This window comes from Xenopus laevis, chromosome 2L (assembly GCF_017654675.1).
Source record: "Xenopus laevis strain J_2021 chromosome 2L, Xenopus_laevis_v10.1, whole genome shotgun sequence".
NCBI classification, from domain to species: Eukaryota; Metazoa; Chordata; class Amphibia; order Anura; family Pipidae; genus Xenopus; species Xenopus laevis.
This window is the reverse complement of record NC_054373.1, coordinates 48,269,167-48,293,680: the sequence shown is the minus strand read 5'-3', so window position 1 is coordinate 48,293,680 and position 24,514 is coordinate 48,269,167. Positions and strand designations below refer to the sequence as shown.

Genomic DNA, 24,514 nt, shown 5'->3' with positions numbered 1-24,514 from the left:
AAATTCAAGTTTTAAAAAAAAAAAACACAAAAAGCCTGACCAGATAAATTCAGGGTTTAGTAAAAAAAAACCTTAATGTACTGTATATATTTACATCCAGTTTAACACTGACTACTCTATCAACTGTAGTAAAATGGACACAATTTGCCCTTAGTCAAGAAACTTATAGAAAAAAAATAGTAAATAACTAGGGATGCACCGACCGAATACAGGATTCGGCCAGGATTCGGCCTTTTTCAGCAGGTTTCGGATTGGGCCTTCTGTCCGGCCGAACCGAATCCTAATTTGCATTTGCAAATTAGGGGTGGGAAGGGAAAACGCGTGACTTTTTGTCACAGAACAAAGAAGTAAAAAATGTTTCCCCTTCCCACCCCTAATTTGCATATGCAAATTAGGGTTCAGATTCGGTTTGGTATTCGGCCGAATCTTTCGCAAAGGATTCAGGGGTTCGGCCGAATCCAAAATAGTAGATTCGGTGCATCCCTTATAAATAACATGGTCTATGGCAGTGAGTATAAAAAAGTGAAGACTCGTTGGTTGCTATCAGTTATTGGTCAAGCCAATCTTAGACCATGTTACTAGATAACTCCCAGGCAGTCTTAGAATATTATCTTACCATTTTAAAGGAGAAGGAAAGGTTAAAACTAAGTAAGCCTTATCAGAAAGGTCCATCTAAATATACCAGTAAACCCCCAAAGTAATGCTGCTCTGAGTCCCCTGTCAAAAGAAACACAGTATTTCTTTCCTTCTATTGTGTACTCATGGGCTTCTGTATCAGACTTCCTGCCTTCAGCTTAAACCTCATTGCCCTGGCAAGAGCATGCTCAGTTTGCTCCTCTCCCCACCCCCCCTCCCTTCTCTACTGTAATCTGAGCCCAGAGCAGGGAGAGACTCAGGCAGGAAGTGATGTCACACCACATTAATACTGCAGCTCCTATCCTAAACAAACAGATAGTTCTAGAGCTTTTTACTCAGGTATGGTAAAACATTCTACAGAATAAATATTACATTCTAGCTTGCACTATTGCAGCTAATCTATTGGCAATAAAATACCTCAGTAGCTTTCCTTCTCCTTTAAGCAATAGAATTTCTGAACACCTGACAAGCCCTCTCTCTAATATCTTTCTTAATGACAGGGTTATTAAATGAGTCATCATCATGCTGTCAGGATATTACATTGAAAAATAACAAACGGTGAGTCATGGAATTTGATCACAATGACCCAAATATCACCCAAATATCTGCTCCTCAGAGTTATGATATGAGAATACATCTCCAGATGCCCAAGGTACAGAGCAACTTCGTCCGTGTTATTAAACCCTCACACAAACAAATGTCATGCCTTATTAATGCCTAAATCTTTTTGGAGACAATAACCTGCAACCCCACATTTCCACCAACATTATCTGAATGCAAATCAAAGAGCAGGACATGGGTAAAACTGATGCTGATCAAGCTCCTTGTGAAGTTGACAAGAAGGTACTGCTGGTCTATAACTGCTCATATCTTGCTCTCCACTCTTCTACACACTGTGATTCGCAATGCAAGATGTCACACTGGGACTACTATACTCAACTGCAGAGTTACTACCGACAAAACAAACCCCCATGAAAATCCTTTCTACCCAAACATCAAACCCCCTTACAATTTTCTGCATTAGTGTTAATGACTTAATTAAGTTTGAAGATTGGTAGGGACAATTTTGAACCTTGTGCATAGGGATGTCGCGGACTGTTCTGCGGCAAACTGTTCGCGTCCGCCGCAAGTTCGCGAACGTCGCGCGACGTTCGCCAATAGGCGTTCGCGTCAAAATCGTTCGACCATTCGGACGCTAAAATCGAACGATTTTCGTTCGATTCGAACGAAAATCGTTCGATCGAACGATTAAAATCCTTCGATCGTTCGAATCGAACGATTTTCGGATGTTCGAAGTTCGCGAACTGTTCGCATTTTTTGCCGGTGTTCGCGAACGGCGTTCGCGAACACATTATCGGCAGTTCGCTACATCCCTACTTGTGCATTCTGCCGATGCTGGTCCCCTGACCCCCTGTGCTTACAGTTATGTGGAGCACTGAACCTGAAGGCTACTAAAAACATTTAAGAAAACGCATTAGGGTTGGTTGGACATCAGGATAAATTTAGATGAACTTACCATCAAGTGCAAATCAGGTGAAAGTGTTATTTAGCTCTTTAAACAGGACACACTTCAGAATGGTATAGCCATATTTTGCATAAAGGGTTCCCACATTAAAGGGGACCAGTCACCTTAAGAAATAATTCCAAATTAATTTCTATTGTGTTTGTTGTTACACTACTATATAAATGATTTAAAAATTGTTTCCTTCTGTCTTGGAATTACACAATCACAGCAAGCAGGCAGCTGCCATTTTGTGAATAGTATTATTAAGGCAAACTTTGCATCATGCCAAAATCTTGTGTATCTGCTAGAATGGGGCACCTGTTGCCCATCCATGTGCACTGGCTAAACAATTAGCTAGCTATGAGGAAACAGGAATGAGAGAAGTGCAGTGATATCTAGGAAGTACAGAATGGAAGTGAAAGCAATTGCCTGTCCCGCCTCTATGCTTGAGGCATGGAGTCAGGGCAGGCGATATATGATTGACAGATGAGATTTTTAACTACCCTTTATAAACGGGAATTGATGTTTAATAAAAACAATTGGGTTTCATGTTTAATTTGAAAAGGACTTTTATTATACAGCTTTTTATGTGTGGGTGACATATCCCCTTTAATAGATCCAATAGTCATCTATAAACCTATAGACCTATATAGACACATTTTCTAGCACTGAACAATAATGTATGTTTATAGGTATGTGTGTAATGTACTGTTATTTACAATAAAAATTAAAATGAAGATAATCGATCCAAAATTAATCCAAAAATCTTGCCCCAACTTTTGCTGTAATGGTGGAACTCTTAAAGGGGTTCACCTTAACTTTTAGTACGATGTCGAGAGTAGAGAGATGAGTAGAAAGTGATATTCTGAGACAATTTGTAATTGTTTTTCATTTTTTATTATATGTGTTTTGAGTTGTTTAGCTTTTTATTCAACTTTTTATTTCAGCAATCTGGTTGCTAGGGTCCAGGTTACCATAGCAACCATGCACTGACCTGAATAAGATACTGGAATATGAATAGGAGAGGCCTGAAAAGAAAGATGAGTAATAAAAAGTAGCACTATCAATAAATGTGTAGCCGTACAGAGCATTTGTTTTTAGATGGGGTCAGTGACGGCCATTTGAAAGCTAGAAAGAGACAGAAGAAAACGGCAAATAATTAAAAAAAAACTATAAAAAATAAATAATGAAACCTACTGAAATGTCGCTTAGAACTGCCCATTTTATAACATACTTAAAAGTGAGCCACCCCTTTAAAGGACCAGTAGCTCATTGTGGCAAGTTATTGTTTGAACAGTAATATTCAAACACTGAAACATGAAAAATACCAAGTTAATTCTACCTCTGTGCTTCTGGGATCAGTGATGTGACAGGGTGTGAATGTGTTCTTTGGCTTATGGTGCAGAAACATAGGGGAATATTTATCAGAGTGAAGTTAGAGCTCACCACAGTCCTCTTGATTGAAATTCCACCACTCTCCATTCATTACTATAGGATTTTTAAAAGAAATTAATGGAGAGATGCGGAAATTCACTCTAGAGGACTGTGGCGATCTCTGACTTCACTTTTTGATAAATATCCCCCATTGTCTCAGTAACATTCCACACACAAAAATGCCAGAAGAAGAATATATGAGAATGACTTAAAACATGACGTGTAAAAGTGTGCAAAAAATCCACACCAAAGGCTTTAAACCTCCTGTGTGTGCCAAAAGTGATAAGGCCATTGCCTTGACAGCAGATGTAACATTAGTGGGAGTAATAGAAAAGCAACATGGGAATCATTTTCCAGAAGTAGACAACAGCTGCGCATGTAATGCAAATCAATTAAATGTTGCGCAAGGGGAAACATTTTGTTAAGATTGATTAGCACCAACACACCCGCGCCCAAGTCTGTATTTGCATAAACTTTCCCAAGGCTGCCATTAATTATCAGTTTCATTGCAAGACCTCCTTTTTTAAGTTAAGGCTTTCCTCTATAGCAATTGCTCTCACATTGCAGGTTTTTGCATTGGCTTCTGTAGTGCAGTTCTACCAAGACTACAGCCACGGGCCCAACAAAAAGTTGCTCACCCTATGATGGGATTCAGTCTTCCACAAAAAAAGGGAGAGAGCTCCAAGCCTGCTAAGACTACGTTAGGTTTATTTAGCAGCATCAGCTCTGATAAGAGCTAAATTACAAACTCAAACACAGCGTAAAAAGTGCCGTTTTTGTTTTTCACAAAAAGTGCAGCTTTTTCCCCATAATTCCAGCATAACTGTGCGCTCAAAGTTGGACCTACCGCAGGTTGTGTCAGATGCACCAAAACAGATGCTGTTGCCCTTTTTTGCATATTGGGTGTAAGTTTTAGGTAGCATTAGGGGGGATCCATCATTTATAGAGCATGTGTTTAATAAGGCAGTTGCATCTTATTCACTGTGTGCTTATTCACTTAATACTAAAGTCTTGGTTTTTTTATCCCAAGTTTTAGCTTCAGCTTTGTCTCTTGCCTCCTTAACCAACTTATTTCTATACTCCATTTCCAGAAACCTATTTTCCACTCCGTTTAATTCTACAGTCAGATCATGTTCCCTACTGTAACTGTGCTATATTTATAAAAACTGGCCCAACAGTCCTCCACTCAGTATAGTAGATAGTACACTATTAGGGGGTTATTTATCAAAGTCCGAATTTATCTCAATATTTTTTGCTACAAACTCCGATCAAATCCACTCGGGTTTTTTACGCTTATTTATTATTAAATTTTCCCGAAAATTTGCGGGAAAAAAATACATCAGTTTTTCATAAATTTTCCGGACTTCTTCATTTTCCCAATTTTTTCTTAATTTTCACCCGAAAAGTCGGGGTATTGCCCGAAACCCAGCACATCAAAAAATCATTGCATTGCATTGACTTGTATGCAAACTCGACAGGTCTGAGATGCCGGATTTTCTGATTCAGACTTTTCCTCCTCAGGGTTTAATAAATTCCGAAAACTTTGTGATTTTTTAAAAGTCAGATTTTATAAGAAAAAATCACAAATTTTTCATGATTTTTGCATTCGGAGTTTAGTAAATAACCCCCTTAGGGTTTAGATAAGAATTCACATAAATTCTAAATACGCATTAGATAAGAATATCAACATAAAGTTCTATGTTACAAAATATATATATATATATATATATATATATATATATATATATATATATGCTTTTATTTATTTACACCATAATCCTGGATTACACCATGGATTATGGTGTAAATAAATAAATAAAAGCAAATTTTTCTTCACATCAATACAGTGAGTGCTGATCGTTCTTGTTCTATATATCCTGTATTTGATCGTGCACCACGAACCAGTTTAAAGATCGGAGTGCTGGACTACATATATAAATATATATATATATTATATGGCCAGAAGACTAACGCCTCTATAATGCTAATCTAGGTGCACACCAACAATTTCTTTGAATGCCTATACAGGTATGGGATCAGTTTTCCAGAAACCCACTATCCAGAAAGCTCCGAATTAAAGGAAGGCCATCTCCCATAGATGCTTTTTTTATGAATTAAGTAAGAAAATTTTAAATTATTTTGATTTTCTCTGTAATAATAAAATAGTTATTTTTGCTTGATTCCAACTAACCTATAGTTAATCCTTATTGGAGACAAAACAATCCTATAATTGTTTAAATGATTTTTGTTTTGTAGACTTAAGATATGGTGATCCAAATTACAGAAAGATCCCAAATCTGGAAAACCCCAGCCCCTAAGCATTCTGGATAACAGGGCTCATACCTGTATTTAAACATATGGACACAGCCTACACAAAGATTCCTATTTACCTGTAAATTTGAAGAAATTAATTAATTACTTTTAAAAACTTGGTCAGTATATATATATATATATATATATATATATATATATATATATATATATATAACAAAATGTATAGGCTGCACACCTTAAAGTAGTATGCAACAAAAAAAGAATAAACTGTCCAAAATGATAACACTCACAGCATACCTCCCAACATTTTGGAAATAAAAAGAGGGACAAAAAAAACCCTAATTACCATGTTATGTTATGGAAGTTTGAAAATATTTCTGTTTTTTCCCCCAGTTATAACAGTTTTGCTAATGAAAGTGAATTGTCCTTTAAGATGTGAGTCTAATGTTTTCCAAGGGACCTCCTTATCTAAATTGTTACAATTACTTATTTGCTTATCTCAAAATTGTTACAAAGTATCTTAGTTGCACCTGGTGGCTGTTCTGGGATCTCTGACAAAAGCCAATTAAATTAGAAACTTTATTTCTTTTTCTGGCTGTTCAGTGCAGAGACAGTTGGGACTTTTCAGTACAAACACGGGACTGGGGGTTGAGCTGTCAAAAGCGGGACTGTCCCACTGAAAACGGGACAGATGGGAGGTACGCTCACAGGATTTTTACAATGACACCAAAAAGTCAAAAATAAAGAAAAAGGTTTATTGATCCAAAGATTGACCCTTTCTCAAGGAGATATATACAGTATATATATATATATATATATATATATATATATATATATATATATATATATATATATCTATATATATATATATATATATATATATATATATATATCTATATATATCTATATATATATATATATTTATATATATATATATAATTTTTCATCTATATATATATATATTTATCTCTATATATTTTCTTAAAATTAATTTAACTAAAGGTTAGAACTGGGTTTCCCAACTGTACATTCAGATCTGTAATTTCCTCTACAGCAATTTATTTTATTTTATTTGTTGGACATACATGTACATTGTATAGGAAGTGCTTATTTATTTCATGCATTCATGGCTGCATCTTTCCTCTTATTAAGAGCAGCTACTTATTTCAGAGATGATCAGACTTTTGTGTTAAATGGATTTATAAAATGGAAATACATGAATGAATGCAAATATCATAAGGCTTCTCAAAATGAAGAGGAACATATTTATAGGCAGATATAAAATTCATTGTTAAGGTGCTAAATAATTTCACAGCACATACATTTATCTCATTTTCAGTACAGTAGTTGGAAATATATTCATAAAGTATCACATGTTGATAAGTATTATGTTCTCTGTTGCATGCCATGTGCCATTAGTTGATGATTGCACAAAATTACAATTAATATTTACAATATCTGAAAACAATATCTATGCTGTATCTATTTTGTTTGTTCATTGCCTCTACAGAAAAGACAGAACCAGGAAAATTTGCAAGCAATGTGTTTAGAAATGCTAAAATTTAAATAAATGTGATTTTGTTATTATGCTATAGATCATGAATCAGCTTGATTGACTGTATTTTACTGAACTGTTTCTATTACACTGCCATGTTGATATTTAATTATACATCGAGAGGAATTAACCTTGTGCAACCAATACAATAAGAAAAGAAATGCAGAATAGTTTAGAACCTTGAAGTTTTGGCACCAAACTGAATGGTACCTATTACTCGACTTTTACTCACTCTAATAAAAGAAAGTTGGTGTGAAAAAACAAAATTGTGCGTCAATTCAAGTTGTGTAACTTTTTTCGCCTGTGAAAGCTCGACTTTATTTTCGAAAAATTTGAGTTTCCCCTTTAAAAACTTGACCAGAATAAAATCGACGTTTAATAAATAGCCCCCTAAATGTTATCCAGCCACTCAAGCCATCAAGAATTATTTTATGTAATTACTAAATAATCTTTGCTACTTCGCGGGCATCCGATACCTTACGTTCTGACGCAACGTGAGGAAGCGCAGGCATCACGTCGGATGTGCTGAATCTAAGGTATGTAATAGGAATGTCGGACGTTGTCGCAGTGTGCATCCAACACGACTCGACTGTTGGATGCGAACGATGCATGTTGCGTCTTCATCCGACAGTCGTGTCATGTCACGTCCGACATTCCTATTACATACCTTAGATTCGGCATGACAGCTGTGCTTCCTCGCGTTGAGTCAGAATGGAAGGTATCGAATGTCAAAACGTCTGTGTAGTTCTACCCTTAAAAGGACATATCTACACTATAACTCCCCATGAGGTTCTGAGTAAGTCTATAGGTTATGTTGCCACTTTATGCTGAGAAGATAGATAGTGCTGCCAGATATCCAGCAACTGCCAGTTATAGAAACAAATGATCCCTATTCTTGCCTACTGCAGAGGATGGGTTTTCACAGCAATTTAATCTAAACCAGGCAATTTACAAGCAATTAATGTCAATTGCACTGAAAGCATAACCTGGGTATTCTGATTTCAATTAGATCAGGGGTAGGCAACCCACGGCTCCGGAGCCTCATGCGGTTCTTCATCCTGCTTGCTTCGGCTTTGCCTGTCACGTCGTCTATACAGCCCTCGCACCTGCTGGCAACCGCGGTAAGATAACCATGGAAAGTATCTATGCAAGGAATAACCTTGTTCTTTAGCTAGCTATTATGGATCTTCCCAGCAAAACTTATGCACTGCCTCAAAGATCCATACTAAAAAATGCAGCAAGCCACCTGGTTATCTTATGTGTTTAGGTTGCCTGCTGACCTCTAAGTCACATAACTGTTCTGGAACTGTGTGGTTAGGAGATGAAAATTACCAGATGTAGAGGCCAAAATATGGCATCACCATCTCTTCAACCAAAACTTTACTTCCTATTTCCTCTGTAAAGAATTTGCTCTGTACAGCTTTGCACGAAGATCAACTTCAGAAGCGTTCCAACAGCCATCCCTCTGGCAATTTACATTCTAACTGGCCAGAAGGCAGTTCGGGGAGATTAGTCGCCCCGAACAAGAAGCGATTTGTCGCTGGGTGAATAATATCCCGAAATAGCATCATGTGCCCTGGCCCTTAAGCTGGCCAACTACGTCAAAGTCATCCCCGATATGGCCAGTCCTACACTCAACTTGCATCTGATTCATTAAGAATTCAATTGCTACAATTTACAAACTAGTTCAGTGTGGTGCCTATATAGTATGATTGGCCAAACTGCCATATATAAAACTTAACTTTTAATATAACTAGGCTAAAAAGATTTATGCCCCTGAGGAAGCTGAAGAAGTCAGCGAAACGCGTTGGGCGGCATAGGTGGACGGTGGCAGCTTAGCTCCCACTTTGTCCCTATGTAGACAGGCAGGTTCTTGCTGACAAACTTCGGGCACAAATAGAAGGGTGGGAGCGGGTAGTGTTTGCACTGTAACCAATGGTTTATACTACTACCGGCAAAGTATTTTTGTTGACTGATTAAGATACCACCGTTTCCACCATTTGCTGGTTTTTAAACTAATGTTTTTTAAGGACATTGTTCCTGCACTGCAGCCTTACGGGCTACTAGCAGTGGGTTTGTCTTCTGTGGGCGCTCTTCTCTTTTTAGCCTAATTATATTAAAAGTTACGTTTTATATAAGGCAGTTTGGCCAATCATACTATGGCGCCACACTGAACTAGTTTGCTTTGAAGTGAGTGTTTATGGACTAACAGTGTTTTGATTTCACGTCTTCTTTTTCTTCTACTGTGATTAGTAGTTTAATCTACACAAACTTGCAGTGTGTTTGCCTTAGTAATACTGTGTTCACTGCTCCCCATTTCATTTCTTACAATTTACATTTGCCCTAATATGCCCAACGTATAACTTATTGTAAAATTACTCTCAGTGCTCTTCTGATCACTTTTGCAATTTAAATTTAAAATGTTAATTGAATTTATACACTTGGATTCGGGCAAATCTGAATCCTGCTTAAAAAGGCAGAATCTTGGCCAAATCCTGAACCGAATATTGGATTCGGTGCATCCCTAGTAGTATCATTTTGTAGAAAAGAGAAAAATGTAATCCTGCAATCAATGGCAATTACAATGTACAATGGCACATTAAGGGGGTTATTTACTAAACTTCCAATTTATCTTGTTTGGCTTTTTGGGGGGAAAACTCAAATTTTCCATGGGAAAAAAAATAAAATTTCTCGAGATTTATTACACCCTGATGCTGCAAAAAGAATCCGATAATCCACCATCTCAGACCTGTCAATGTCCTATATAAGTCAATGGGAAAGGCACCTTCAATTTGAAGGTCCCGTGGTCTGCGCTAGGTTCCACTTTTTGGGGGTTTTCGGCGATTCGGATTATTACTTGATTTTATCGAGTTTTTCCCGCATCCGATTAATTCGGGTTATTTTATTAATAAATAAGGCAAAATTGAGCATGGAAGTTTGGTCATGGGTTTTTTTTTTTATAAAATATTTTTAGTAAATAATGATTATAAAATAAAAATAAAAGAATTTTAGTAAATAAGCCCCTAAATGTGCCTTTTACATTTTAGGGAAACATTAGCCGACACTGGCTGCATTCGGCAGCAATATATTTTGGCAGGGGTATATTTTGTAGGTATCCAAACTCCTGCACCCTACCCATAACCTAATGCATGTCTGTGCTGCATTCTCTACCTATTGCCAGATTATGGTGTTAGGTGTAGAAAGTAACTGTACCCCAGAAGCAAGCAGTAACGGGCATGCTATTGCACTCTTGGGGTTATTTAATAAAAGACATTAAGATTTCCCAGGGGCAGTAACTCATAGCAACCAATCAGCAGGTAGCATTTAATAGTCACCTATATGGGTTACTGCGCCTGAGCAAACAGTTCAATTTATTACATCTGGAGGTTTGTACTCTATTTGGTATTTGTGTGAAAAAAAAGAACATTTTTGAACTGTCTAACCGTACAAATACCTTCTTTTTTAAGAGAAAAGTATTTTTTTTAAATATATTGCCAGCTGAGTATATAAAAAACACATGATATATATTTTACTTGTGAGCAAGCGATTCAAGAAGCCTAAAAATGCCTATATCTGAGATAAAAATTAAATTGTTTAAATGTCTCTCTTGGAATGCTAAATCAGTAGCTCGGCAGAGTGGAGAGCATAAAACTTGAAAAAAAGAAATGTACAGTAAATAATGGCTGATGTTCTTGCTAGGACTGCAGGCAAGGGAATGATGCTTCCCTATTACATCTATATGTCTTCACATCTTTCTCCTCCTTCCCGCTGCTCAGAAAGAGTATATTAAGCTTGCCCAAAACTGTGGGTTTTATGAGTACACTAACATGAACACAAGCTGATTTTCAATTACATTAGGAAACTGTCAGATGCTTTTAGTGCTTATCCCTAGCCTGTAAGTGACTTGACATGATAGCAGTAATGGATTGTAATTGTACTATAATGAGCAGCACTATACAAATAATATATAGATACACAATTGGTTATAATTATTTGTGTTAGGGGAGTAGGTTTGATGTTGGACTCATATTGGTGCATATTTGTGTAATATCTGATAGATCTTGTATATAGATCAGTAAGTGAATAGTGTAGCACGATACAAGACGGCTATCACCAAGTGGAATCAAACTATATCTGCATCATGAAACCTACAATACGTGGCCTCTCTTTTTCTTTCTTTGCTTTCCATCAAAGGAATAGCTGTTAAGTTTAAGAGTGGAGTTTGCATTTTTACCTTCAGTCCTGTATGGCTTAGGTAACATTTCTTGCTTTGTCCCTAATGTTGCCAGTAGTTCTACACATTAACACATTTAATAAAAGCCAGTGGTTTACAGAAAGAATAATAATAATAATAATAATAATAAATGTATGAGCAATGATTTTCTCTTCTCTATTAGGAGGGATGCTGTTTGAAACATGTTTATTGACTTGGCTAAAAACAATGCATTAAACCAACTATAATGATAGTCACAGTCATTTGGGTAAAAGGTAACAAGGAATAATAAGAGAGGACAGTCAGTAATTCCAGGAAAAACAGTGTCCGCTGTGCCTACAGGGGCTTTTCTTAAAGTTACCCTTGAGGTTCCTTGAGCAGCTATCCAGATACAGCGACATAATACGTTTTGGATGCATTATTTGATTGTCCCTTTATTGCTTTTCTGCCTTTCCCTTATTATGATCATTTACCAGTGATTCTGCTAGAAACCACTGGTTAGTTTGCCTTGCAACAGACCTGTGACTGATTCTTTTATTTCACATCCTACACTGTCGTTTTGTTCTGTTTAAATTTCAAAGACCTTAAACTCAAGATTAGTTTCTACACAACAAAAAAGAGGAGACTCATGACTTCATTAATATGCAAAGCAGAAGGAATTCTGGGAAAGAAACTTAGAATGTTTCTAAAAATTGTACATTTTTATGGAATACTCTACAGCTGAAGCAGTAACGTAACTAATAGGATGTGTACCTGGTCCACACCCCCAACCAGTGTTGGACTGGCCCACCAGGATACCAGGAAAACTCCCGGTGGGCCCAGTGGTCAGTGGGCCTCTTGCTTCTAAACATTTGGCCTATTTCATGGTCATTCCCAGTTTCTTTATGAGAACAAAGAGGCTTAATAATGGAAGAATAGAGTATAGTATGTAGAGAAAAGAGACTAGGAGAATAAAGAGGTTAAGTGAGGAGAGGGAAAGTGGGCCCTCAGCCTAAGGTTTTCTGGTGGGCCCCTGGCATCCCAGTCCGACACTGCCCCCAACCCTCTAGATGCACTAGACAAGGAGTTTTTCCTTACCATCACGCTGCAGTGCTATTTCCGACGGGCCCTGATGCAATTGCACCCCCTGCTCCCCCGGTAGTTACGCCACTGAGCTGAAGCTCATCTGCTGAGTCTTAAAGAAAGCCCATTTCCACACCTAAGATTCCATAACAACAGAATGGTTTCACCCTTACTTGGGCACATCAGTATAGTGCACCAAAATGTTTTTTTCATGGATTCACTGGCTCTACATCTGCTGATCAGAAAGCCTGACAAGCCCCAATAAAGTTCTGTATTTCAGGAATCTGATCAGAATACTGCCCTGGCTGTTTCTAGTGTCATCCATCAATGCATAAAGGGGCAGACAATGAATGAAAATGAAATTCACAGAATTAGTTTAATGCTTATAGATTGGCCAACTCGTGGTCTCCTAAACCACTATATTTTTATGTCTCAGATCTTGAAAAATGTAGAAAAAGTGTAGAGCTCTTTGTTCTATATACCTTGTGACCATCATCTTGGCTTCATTTGTTGGCACTACCTAAAGTTAATGCTGCACATGGGCAATATAATTCCGCCTGCTGTAGGGAATATGCTGGCCACCCACTCAGTGCTCACAGGGTGACTTAGGAACCTACCATCACCTAGGAAATGGAGAGGCAGCTAATATGAGCAGGTACTGGAGAATCTTTGAACCTTTGGCATGCTATATGACCCATACGTCATCACTGAAGCTGAGGGAATCAAGAATAATAAGCAAGCGCAAGACTTGGGCTATTACATAGGCTCCGGTTGTTGGGTGCTGCATGAATGAAAATGATTATTTACCAGGGGCACAAAGCACTGCAGTAAGCAGACCCGGATTTGTGGAAAGGCCACCTAGACCCGGGCCTAAGGCGGCAGGATTTTAGGTGGGTGGCATGATGCCCAACTACACCCACATTGGTTGAAAAACACTGGGGATGTGCTGGAGATACAATAATTTTTTAAATTTCCCATGTGCCAAGCCCCATTGCTGATCAAAATTTGCACAATAAAGGGGAGGGAACAGGGGCGACAAACAGCAGTGGGCCTAGGGGCGCCCACTATGTAAATCCGGCCCTGGCAGTAAGTTCTAGTGATCAGAGTTACACTGTCCTTTCAGATGCAGCTTTATCATATTATAACTTTCCTAGTCCTAAATGTATCAGTTACTATAAAACCACTGACATCCCTTTTAAAAAAAATGTAACATTTTTTTTAGTGATTTCAAATAAAACAACAAACATTTTAGTGTAGGATTCGCTATTCAAGAATGTGACACAATTGGTGAAGGGGGCTAAACACTTGAGGCAAATGATTGTCATGGTCCTCCCTTGTGCCCACTAACATTTTGCTAGGCATCTAGCGCTGCAATTTCCAGTGCTAAGTGCAGAGTGCAGTCAGTAGATGGGAATGCTTTTTAAATAAGCATTAAGAGGCACGCTTTTGTAGCGTTTATTGCTATAGCACTTGCTAACCCTTTTATATCACATGGCTCAACAATTGAATTTCTGGTCTACTGAAAGAAAATCTCTTGACCAAGTGGTAAGACCTAAAGGAGAAAAAAAACCACTGGATAATGGCTAATATAAGTAATTTTAAAATTAATGAAAATCTTCATAGTCATACTGGATAATGGCAATTTGTTAGGCAACCCAGTAAGTAAAATCGCTATTTTTTTTTACCATGGTTGTCTTACTCTTTCTTTAAAAATTGTTCCAGCCTTTGTAAACCCTCTGCACTGCAGATGTTCCCATCCAAGACATGCAAGGTATACCTGGGAGCAGGGAGAAAAGAGTGGCACAACTCTATGGAGAAAAGTACCCAAGGCCAGGGTATAAAGGTGGCAATTTTAGCCACATGGGGTGACTAACAAATTGCTTTGTTTCTCCATTTACAAAAAAAGTAAACATATTCCCTATTTCAATGTAGACATGTACAATTAATTCCATAAATGTCTAGTAAAGTATTAAGTCATGGGCTATTTGCAGTCCTACAGCATGTATATTTTATAGGTGTTCACCTTTAAGGGGGGGAAACACAATTTGATTGCATGCTCCATAGCTATTATTTCCTATAAATAAAATAAATCTGCGCATAGAAGAAAGGCACGTAGCCTGTTATCTGAAGATGGAGCAGTTCTTCTGATGTCATTGTTGAGTTGGTTCAGGCAGCAGCCATTGTTCCTGTTTCCTTTTTGCCCTTTGGAGGCTGTCATGGAGACCAATACTCTAGAAACCTTACAAGTGCTCTGTAATCATTTTTTGCCTGACAGATGTCATATAAATGCAAATGATCATGGGGCAGATTTTCTGTAGCATAAAAGAATGATTCCGTAATGGTTTTTTTTCCTATACATTAGAGCAGATTTGAGTTTAAAGCAATACTGCCAAAGAAATATCTCAGAAGAGGAATGGCTTGCTGTGTGTGTGCAGAGCTGTTGGAGTGTGTGCCATCTGAAACAGATTACTAAAGGCAACACAGACAGAATATAGCAAAACATATTCATTAAATCTAAACATCTATATCAAGGGGAAAACATACCAGCTAACTACAGAACTTATTTATTCAAAATAGTATTTTATTTCAGGGATGCACAGAATCCAGGATTCGTTTGGCATTTGACCAGGATTTGGATTTTTGCAGCAGGATTCCGATTCAGCCAAATCCTTGTGCCTGGCAGAACGCAATCTGAATCCTAATTTGTATGTGTAAACTAGGGAAAACACATGACTTTTCTTCATAAAATAAGGAAGTAAAACATTATTTTTCCACTTTTTCCTTTTCCGTAAATAACTTGCATATGCAAATTAGGATTCGGATCGTTATTTGGCTGAATCTTTCATGAAGGATTCGGGAATTCAGTCAAATCCCAAATAGTGGATTCTGTGCATCCCTTTTTTATTTTCCCCATTACTTTTTTCTAATATATAGGTTAAGAGGTGTTTCATCTTGCTTTGTTATCACTAGATATAATGAAGCAGTAATGTAACTAGAGGGGCAGGGCCGGATTTACATAGTGGGCGCCCCTAGGCCCACTGCCTTTTGGCACCCCTGTCCCCTCCAGGGGGACAGGAGCAATGGGGATTGGAGCACGGTATATTTAATAGATGATTATATCACCAGCGCATCCCCAGTGTTTTTGAACCAATGTGGGTGTGGTTGGGCATCATGCCGCCCCCCTAAAATCCTGCCGCCCTAGGCCCAGGCCTAGGTGGCCTTTCCACAAATCCGGGCCTGTAGAGGGGGATGGGCCCTGGTGTGGCACGTGCAGCCGGGCCCCCCACCCCCCTCCGTACGCAAGGGGTGCGGACCCTGGCCCAATCGCACCCCCTGCTCCCTGGTAGTTCCGCCACTGCAATGAAGGAGTTACTGACTCCTTCATTTTTGCCTCCTCCCCAGCCTTTCTCACAAAATCCACCAGCAGAGGTGTGGGGTAAGTGATACATGGCAAGTGACGCCATGTGCATGGACTGGTACCTAGGGCAGCACCAGATCAAAATAAAACCCTGCCCACAATCTTAATTATATACTCCCATAACTCTCCTGTGGTGTTATAAACATGCAAGGGAAGCGGTCTACCAGCAATGCGGCCTAAAAACTGATAGAAAAGACCTCACATAGCAACAGGATTTGCCCAGGGCTTTCAAGGGCAGGTGTAAGCCACACATACTTTAAGCAAGCATGTTAGGCCTTTAACTGCACTGGAATGTCCTTCAAATTCAAAAAAGAAGCGTGAATAAATACTGTCATGTAATATCTGCTGCAGAAGAATCAGTAAAGGTCAGCCAGCAACTTATATATTGTACATAGCAGAGACAAATTGTCAGTAACATAACATGACTTTCTAAGGCCAACCCAACCATTCTCCTCCGACTAGGTTAATTCACATAACTATATACGTAAACTTATATTTTCTCCCAACTGAATATGTATTTGTGTACTTTTTGTGTATTATCCATTTATTTGCAACAGGTTATTGCATGAACTTTGGATTCATCTGAAGCTACAGCGGGCATACTCCCACCAGTGGGCTTCAACACACCATTATTTTAGTCCAGTAACAATCTAGCCAAATTAATGCTCCAAGTGTACATGAATAAGCACATTCTGAAACAGACTACTGTACTTAAATAGAGTCGGCAACTTTTAGTACACACATAAGAGACTCATACTGGACTTCAACTGAAGCCAGTGGATGCAAATGCAACTCGCCCCAAAACTATTTAAATACAGGTCTGCAACATACAAGAATGCCTTTTTAAGATCTTTCTATTCCTAATAAATTATTCATCAGTTAGGCGTGGGAAATACAGAACTGAGAATAAAATACAGCAGCCTAAATAAATACAATCCACAGTTATGTAGACACTCACTGTGGAACCCCATGTAAAGCTCTGGCGTAACTAATATTCTAATAACATCCCAGTTCCACCAAGCCAAGGTCCTGAATACTGTACATGGATATTCAGGAAACTGTGCTGACGTAAAAAAGAATATATCATGTAGGGAATGTTCTTAAAGCACAGATCCCATCAGTTTCAAAATCCAGCAACTGTACAAGCACCGAGGTGTTGGCCAGATGCCATTTGCAACAGTTTTTATTAAGCAAACTAAGGCTGAAGTTGACCATATACTGGCTGGGGACTTTCCATGGGTCACTTGGTCAGATATTAGTAGAAACTTCCCATAAATATATAGAGCCAGCTAGTCAAATTCATCTGGCCCATATATCCACAACTTGAAATATGGTCAAGGAAACTGCTCTCCCTAGTTAATTATCAGTTCTCTACTACATGATCTGTAGTAGTACCAGATACCATAAAACAAATATGCCCAAATAAAGAAGAACACAAGTGTGAACACAGACGGCTCCATTTGTACTGTATGTGCGTTTGAGCATATGTAATGTCAGCTCACAAGCTGCTTTCCTTTCAGATAACGTATCAAACAGTAGGGTGAATAATGTCAGGAGCCAGGACTGTGATAAAAATGCCAATGAAAATTGGATTGCTGAATTCTTTTGAGAACCCTTCTGAATTCAATTGACCTATATTAATGAAGCAGAGAGAACATTTTCTCAGAAGAAAAAGCTCACTGGCATATGGTCTATAGCTAGCAATACAGTGTACATGAAATGTTAGGCACAAACCCATGTCAGCAATTTTAGGCTCATTTCCATGTTCCCTTTTAAACTCTATACAGTAAAATTCAATTAGAGCTTCTAGGAATTAGTTCCTACCCCTTGGTTGTGGGAGAAATGGAAACTGTAGTTATGGAAACCACCCATTCAGTCAGTTGAGGGACACACAATGTTTAATGATGTGCTTCTTTTCATATTGCAGAATTTGTGAGCACAGAAACTCTCACATGCTGGGATAGAACTGTCTTGTAGGAGTCAATGGAAAAATCTTGGTATTACAACGAATAAAATGCGCAACTATATCCCACCACATGGACGACTGTAGGAACTGCAATTACAAATCATTTTAAAGGAACACGTTAACAGCTGCCTGTATATATTGCCCAGAATTCTACAATGTATTTGTATTTCATGGTTTTTTTATGACCTAAATTAATCTACAAAAAGTATACATTATTTTCTAATTAAATACATTGTTTTATCTAAATAAACAAAATTTTCTATATACAGTATATATGTGTGTGTTTCACAGCATCCTGAAGACAGAGGAGCCAAACAAAGTGACTACAGTGAGCCCTGCACATAATGCAGCTCTGAAGTGCAACATTAGAAGTGTGTAAAAACTCAACAACACGTCAAAAACTGGCCTCTTAGAGGGGAGGATAATAGCTCTGGGTAGGGACTGTGGCTGTGGGATAGCAGGTATAGTAGGGAGAGATGGTGCCTATAGTAGCAGTGGGATAATAGTCTATGGGAAGGGAGTGTGACTGTGGGATAGCAGGTATAGTAGGGAGAGATGTGCCTATAGTAGCAGTGGGATAATAGACTCTGGGAAGGGACTGTGGGATAGCAGGTATAGTAGGAAGAGATTGTCTCTATAGTAGCAATGGAATAATAGCCTCTGGGAAGTAACTGTGGCTGTTAGAGTAAATATAGTATGGAGAGATGGTGCCTTGGTAGAAGTGGGTATAATAGCCACTGGGAAGGGAGTATGGCTGAGGGATAGCAGGTATAGTATGGAGAGATGGTGCAAATAGTAACAGTGGAATAATAGTCTCTTAGAAGGGATTGTGGCTGTGGGATAGTAGGTATAATAGGGAGAGATGGTGTCTATAGTAGCAGCGGGATAATAGTCTCTGGGAATGAACTGTGTCTGTGTTATAGCAGGTATAGTAGGGAGAGATGGTGTCTATAGTAGCAGCGGGATAATAGTCTCTGGGAAGGAACTGTGTCTGTGTTATAGCAGGTATTGTAGGGAGAGATGGTGTCTATAGTAGCAGGGGGGATAGTAGCCTCTGGGAAGGGGCTGTGGCTGTGAGAGTAGGTATAGTAGGGAGAAATGGTACCTATAGTTGCAGTGGGTATAATAGTCTCTGGGAAGGGACTGTGGCTGTGGGACAGCAGGTATAGTAGGGAGAGATGGTGCCTATAGTAACAGTGGGAATAATAGTCTCTGGGAAGGGAGTTTGACTGTGGGATAGCAGGTATAGTATGGAGAGATGATGCCTATAGTAACAGTGGATAATAGTCTCTGGGAAGGGACTGTGGGATAGCAGGTATAGTAGGCAGAGATGGTGCCTATAGTAACAGTGGGATAATAGTCTCCGGGAATGGACTGTGACCGTGGGATAGCAGGTATAGTAGGGAGAGATGTACCTATAGTAACAGTGGGATAATAGTCTCTAGGAAGGGAGTGTGACTGTGGGATAGCAGGCAGGACCGCCATCAGAAATCGCAGGGCCCCATACAACAAAATTTCCTGGGCCCCCTGGGCTGCACCCACCGCAAGCCCCACCTACATGTCCACCCCCCACCACACAGTAAAAAAAACAAAAAACATATTGGTGGCTAGGGTTCCCACATGTTAATAAAAAATAAAAAGATATTGGTGGGCAGGGCCCCCCATAAAAAAAACATTTATGGCCAGGGCCCCCCCATTAAAAAATATTGGTGGCTAGGACCCATGAGAAAAAAAATTTGGTGGCCAGGGCCCCCCCCCACCCACATTATGAGAAAATTGGTGGCCAGGGCCCCTTAAACGTCCATGCCTTCACAAACTCAGAAAGATGGGGGGCTCGGCTAATCAAGTAAGTGTGGCGTGGCCGGGCCCCCTTTACCCTCGGGGCCCCCTACAACTCTCCCCTCTGTCCCCCCCTGATGGCTGCCCTGATAGCAGGTATAGTAGGGAGAGATGTGCCTATAGTAACAGTGGGGATAATAGTCTCTGGGAAGGGAGTGTGACTGTGGGATAGCAGGTATAGTAGGGAGAGATGTTGTCTACTCTGTGTTGGAATGGTGTCACTTCAGGAGCACGGCGTTAATAACGGCATTGGCAAGTCAGTAGTGACTATTGATTCAGCTTGGATAAGGAAATTACCACTATGTCCAGGTCGAAGGTAATTGCAAAACTTCGCACTTGCACATAGAAAAAGCTGAAGAGGTGTCATGTGTTGCAACCTTTGCGATGCACCTCTTTCTCATACTCTTCCTCATGTACCTATGTATGCAACTCTATGAACCTCAAGCCATTTTCCTCTGTTTGTCCCCCCCCCCATCAAAGATACATCTGGTACATTATACGTAAGTGTAATTCTCCTTTGTTGAAAAAGTATGGAACCCACTCCCCACTCTGCTTACTGGAACTGAGAAAAAGTTGGGCAAATCGGCCAGACGGAAATCAGTGGTGTCCTGATCCGAACATCTGTTACTGTAACATACTGATGCCTGCGCTGGATTCAAAAGCTACCGAAATGTCACCAGCAACAAACCCCCCGTGTGAACACGATTCCACTCTTAAATGCCACACATTTAACCCCGAACTTACAAGCAGATGATGGTAATAGGGCAGTTTTCCCTTTTTCTCCTTTTGTTAATGCCAGTTCATGTTTAATTTCCATGTCATGCAGCTGCACTATACACTAGGGTCACTGTCTGTATGTACAGTATCACCATAACCAAACGCCCAAAGCATTAGTACCTATCCCTGAGACGCATGCTCCAAACATATAGTGAATAAAGTACCCCCTCTTGTAAAATATAAGGATATTATAAGTTACCGAGGAGTTACATGACCATATAAAAAAAAGGCTGAGTGTTTTTATACAGGTCAAGGAACTCCAAGGTAACTTCTAATATCCTCATATTTTGCAACTGGGGTACTTTATTTATTATAATACACACGTTTTAGGAAGTAATGTGACAGAAATGACATCAGAACTCACCGTTTATAACTGATGACATCAGAACTCACTGTTTATAAGGATATAATCTACAAGATATTCATGGCTTTTGTGTATTATATATATATATTATTATATATATATATATATATATATATATAAGGTTATCCTTGATAAGACAAGTTATATTGTGAGCATCCTTTGTATGGAAGTCCCAGTTCCCTGAAACCAATGGACTACTGGCTCATCTATCTATTACAGTATGGTATGGACACACAAACCCTGAGAAATTCTATATACACATATTAAACCTTATTGCTGCACAGAGACAGTGAGCACTGCCCTCCATCAGCATGCATTCAATCAGCATGTGTATTCTTCAGTCCAGCCATGCCAAAATAGTGTCTATATATATATATATATATATATATATATATATATATATATATATATATATATATATATATAAATATATATATATATATATATACTATATATAGTCTAATAGTGTACAGCTGTTGCAGAACTATAACTCTCAGCCCCCACCCTGGTAGGCTTCTGCTATCAGCAAATGCTGGGAGTTGTGGTTGAACAGCAGCTGGAGGCAGGCAGTTTGCACACACACAGGTATAAGCACAGAGTTAGGGTTAGCGGCTCATCTGATGGCTGGAAGGCACTAGTACAAAATGCAATTTATAGCACGTGTGTATATACTGTATATGTGTATATAGATGTGTTATGTGTGTTTGTCTGAGTGTGTAGATAAATAGATGTGTATTTGTATATACAATTGTGTGTGAGTGCAAATATATATATATATATATATATATATAAATGTCTATGTGTGACGTGTACCTCCTTCTTGACGTTCCACAGCAGCTTCTCCTTGGCGCTATCATCTGAGCAGCTCATGGTGCTGGGAGTAGTACAGGGACACAGAGATGGAGAGAGATGAAGCTGTTCCCGGCAGCCCTGTCTCTATAGGAGCTGGTGATGCTCTGCACTTGCTGCCGCTGCTTGTCCCGATGATGCTGTCGCTGTCATTCCATCTAGAACTCGCTGTGACGTCACACCCCCGGGCTGCCCCGAGTCCCCTCCTCGCTTTTTCTTCTCCAGACCCTCCCCCTGGGCTCCGCCCCTCAGTGGGTTTTCTGCTCTTCGTGAGGAGCCGGACTGACCGCGTCCCAGCAGTTCCCATAGTAACAGCTCTGCATGGGAAGGCGGGGTCGCCCATTGTGAAGCAAAACTTGTGTTGGCTGCAAAAATTGTGTTAATAGTGTCAATACACCCGGTGCTGTGTCTTTATTCACCCATAAATCATTGTGTGCAGCTTTTGACTCTCCAGTGTAACAAAATAATAGCAAAGCCAAAGCGCCCCCCAAACATACTAGTCACACCTTTGTCTTTTTATTTTGGAGCCACGTCCTATCTGGCAGTAAACATGGGGCAGGCTTCACTAATGGGAGAATTTTCGCGTGCGAAGGCTCCGCCACACTTCAAGCCACTTGGTCAGGCGCAAATGCACTACCACTGGGCTAATTCACTAAAATGCAAAGTTGCGTCTCTGCCGGCCCGGATTTGTGGAAAGGCCACCGAGGCAGGCCTGGACTGGCAATCTGTGAATTCTGGCAAATGCCAGAGGGGCTGCTATAAGATGCCATAGAAAGTCAGTATTTAGTGGGCTGGTGGAGGCTTTTTGGGCCTCTGTGTACCTGAAATGCCAGGGCCTATTTTAATTCTCAGTCCGGACAAGGGTTGCCACCCAGCCGGTATTTTACCGGCCTAGCCGGTAAAATACCTGCCAAGGCCGGGGCCGGTATTACAAATTTGCCGGCAATGTAACTGCCGGTAAACTTGTAATACCCTTAAAAAGACCCCCTCGGCCCGCCCCCAATCCCCTGTAAACTTACCTTTTCTTTTGCCTCTTCTAGCGTCTGTGACGTGGCCCCACCCCTTTTGACATCACGTCCCGCCCCTTTGAGGCCCCGCCCCCGGTAGCCGGTAAAAATTTTTATAAAAGGTGGCAACCCTAGTCCAGACCTGCACCGAGGCCCGGGCCTAGGGCGGCAGGATTTTAGGGGAGACATGCTGTCCAACCACACCCACATTGCTTCAGAAACACTGGGGATGCACAGAAGATACAATAATGTTTTACATTTCCCATGCGCCAATAACCATTGCTCCGGTCACGCTGATGAAAATTTGCGTGAATAAAAGGGGACGGGGGCAACGAACTACAGCGGGCCTAGGGGCACCCGCTATGTAAATCCAGCCCTGGTCTTTGCAGCCAAACGCTGGCAAAGTTTCACTAGAGTTAATTTGTCAGCGAGAGCATTTCATAGCGATCTTTTAGTAACGATCATTTCTATCTAGCGACACTATGTTCAATTGGAATAGGGCGGGTACAGATATGTCGTGTAGACGTCGTTATTAGTGATGGTGCAAATGATTGAAGTGGCCACTTATTATTACAAATTTGCCTAACAATCGGGCGCGAAACTGCGCTAGCGTTGGTCTCTTTCGCTAGCGAATTGTCCTCTACGTGTGGCAATGTCTCTGTGGATGGGATTTCTGGTGAATTTTCGCTAGTGACGGCCACTCCGCCCTTTTGTAAATCTGCCCCAAAGTTTCTTTTATTTTTATGTTTCTGTATTCGGCTCTTTCCACGTGACGTCACACAATTCTTGCGAGACTTACACGCCACAGAAGTTCAGCATCGTTCTGTTTCCCCTCCAACTTTCTGTAATATGTCTTCCCTCCACACCTCCGTTCATTGTCTTCTGTCTGATGCTGCCAAGGTTTATGCCTCTTCCTGCCACCTGTAATAATTTGAATAGTTCTCTGCAAGAATATTCCTAATTATAAATACTCCCATTGGGGAAAGCTTAGGGAGAATCACAGCCAGGAGAAATGGGGGCTGAATTCTAAATTGTGTGTTTGAAGGGAGATTCACATGTTTGAAGGAGGCATTAAAGGAGAACTAAAGCTTAACTAAAGAAGTAGTTAGAAATGTTGTACATTATGTTTTGGGCTTCTGTACCAGCCCAAGGCAACCACAGCCCTTTAGCAGGGAAGATCTGTGTCTTCAAAGATACCCCAGTAGCTCCCCATCTTCTTTTCTGCTGATTCACTGCACATGCTCTGTGCTGCTGTCACTTACTGAGCTTAGGGACCCACTCACAATATACAGTACACATAGAATAGAAATGTCACACTACACGGCTGATTAATAGTTAATATAGATAATTACTACATGGCAGTGCAACTAGCATCAGAATTGAATAATCCGACTTGTAGTATCAGTTTATATATTACAGACTAAACTCATTTTCTGCTTGATAATTTGCTACGGACCCTAAGCTCAGCTTCTCAACAGCTGCTCAGAGCCCACTGAGTATGTGTCACAGACACTTTCCTAGATGGTGACCCCCTGTGACAAGTTTGAAGTCCTGGATAATTGCTGCTATTGACAAGCTGAAACTTTAGGCTGGTGCAATAAGTTCAGTAAATAAAA

At 39.8% G+C, this 24,514-nt stretch overlaps 1 protein-coding gene across 2 annotated transcripts in view; it reads right to left on the bottom strand.

Moving 5' to 3' along the window:
• The window catches only part of LOC108708040 (small G protein signaling modulator 2), a 182,540-nt gene extending 160,474 nt beyond the window's left edge, over nucleotides 1–22,066 (bottom strand). For both annotated transcript variants that reach the window (XM_018246316.2, XM_041581838.1), the window contains exon 1: nucleotides 21,856–22,066. In XM_018246316.2, coding sequence (XP_018101805.1) covers nucleotides 21,856–21,912 — 57 coding nt within the window. In that variant the 5' untranslated portion in view covers nucleotides 21,913–22,066. The remainder of the gene's footprint in view (nucleotides 1–21,855) is intronic.
• Nucleotides 22,067–24,514: the final 2,448 nt, after the last annotated feature.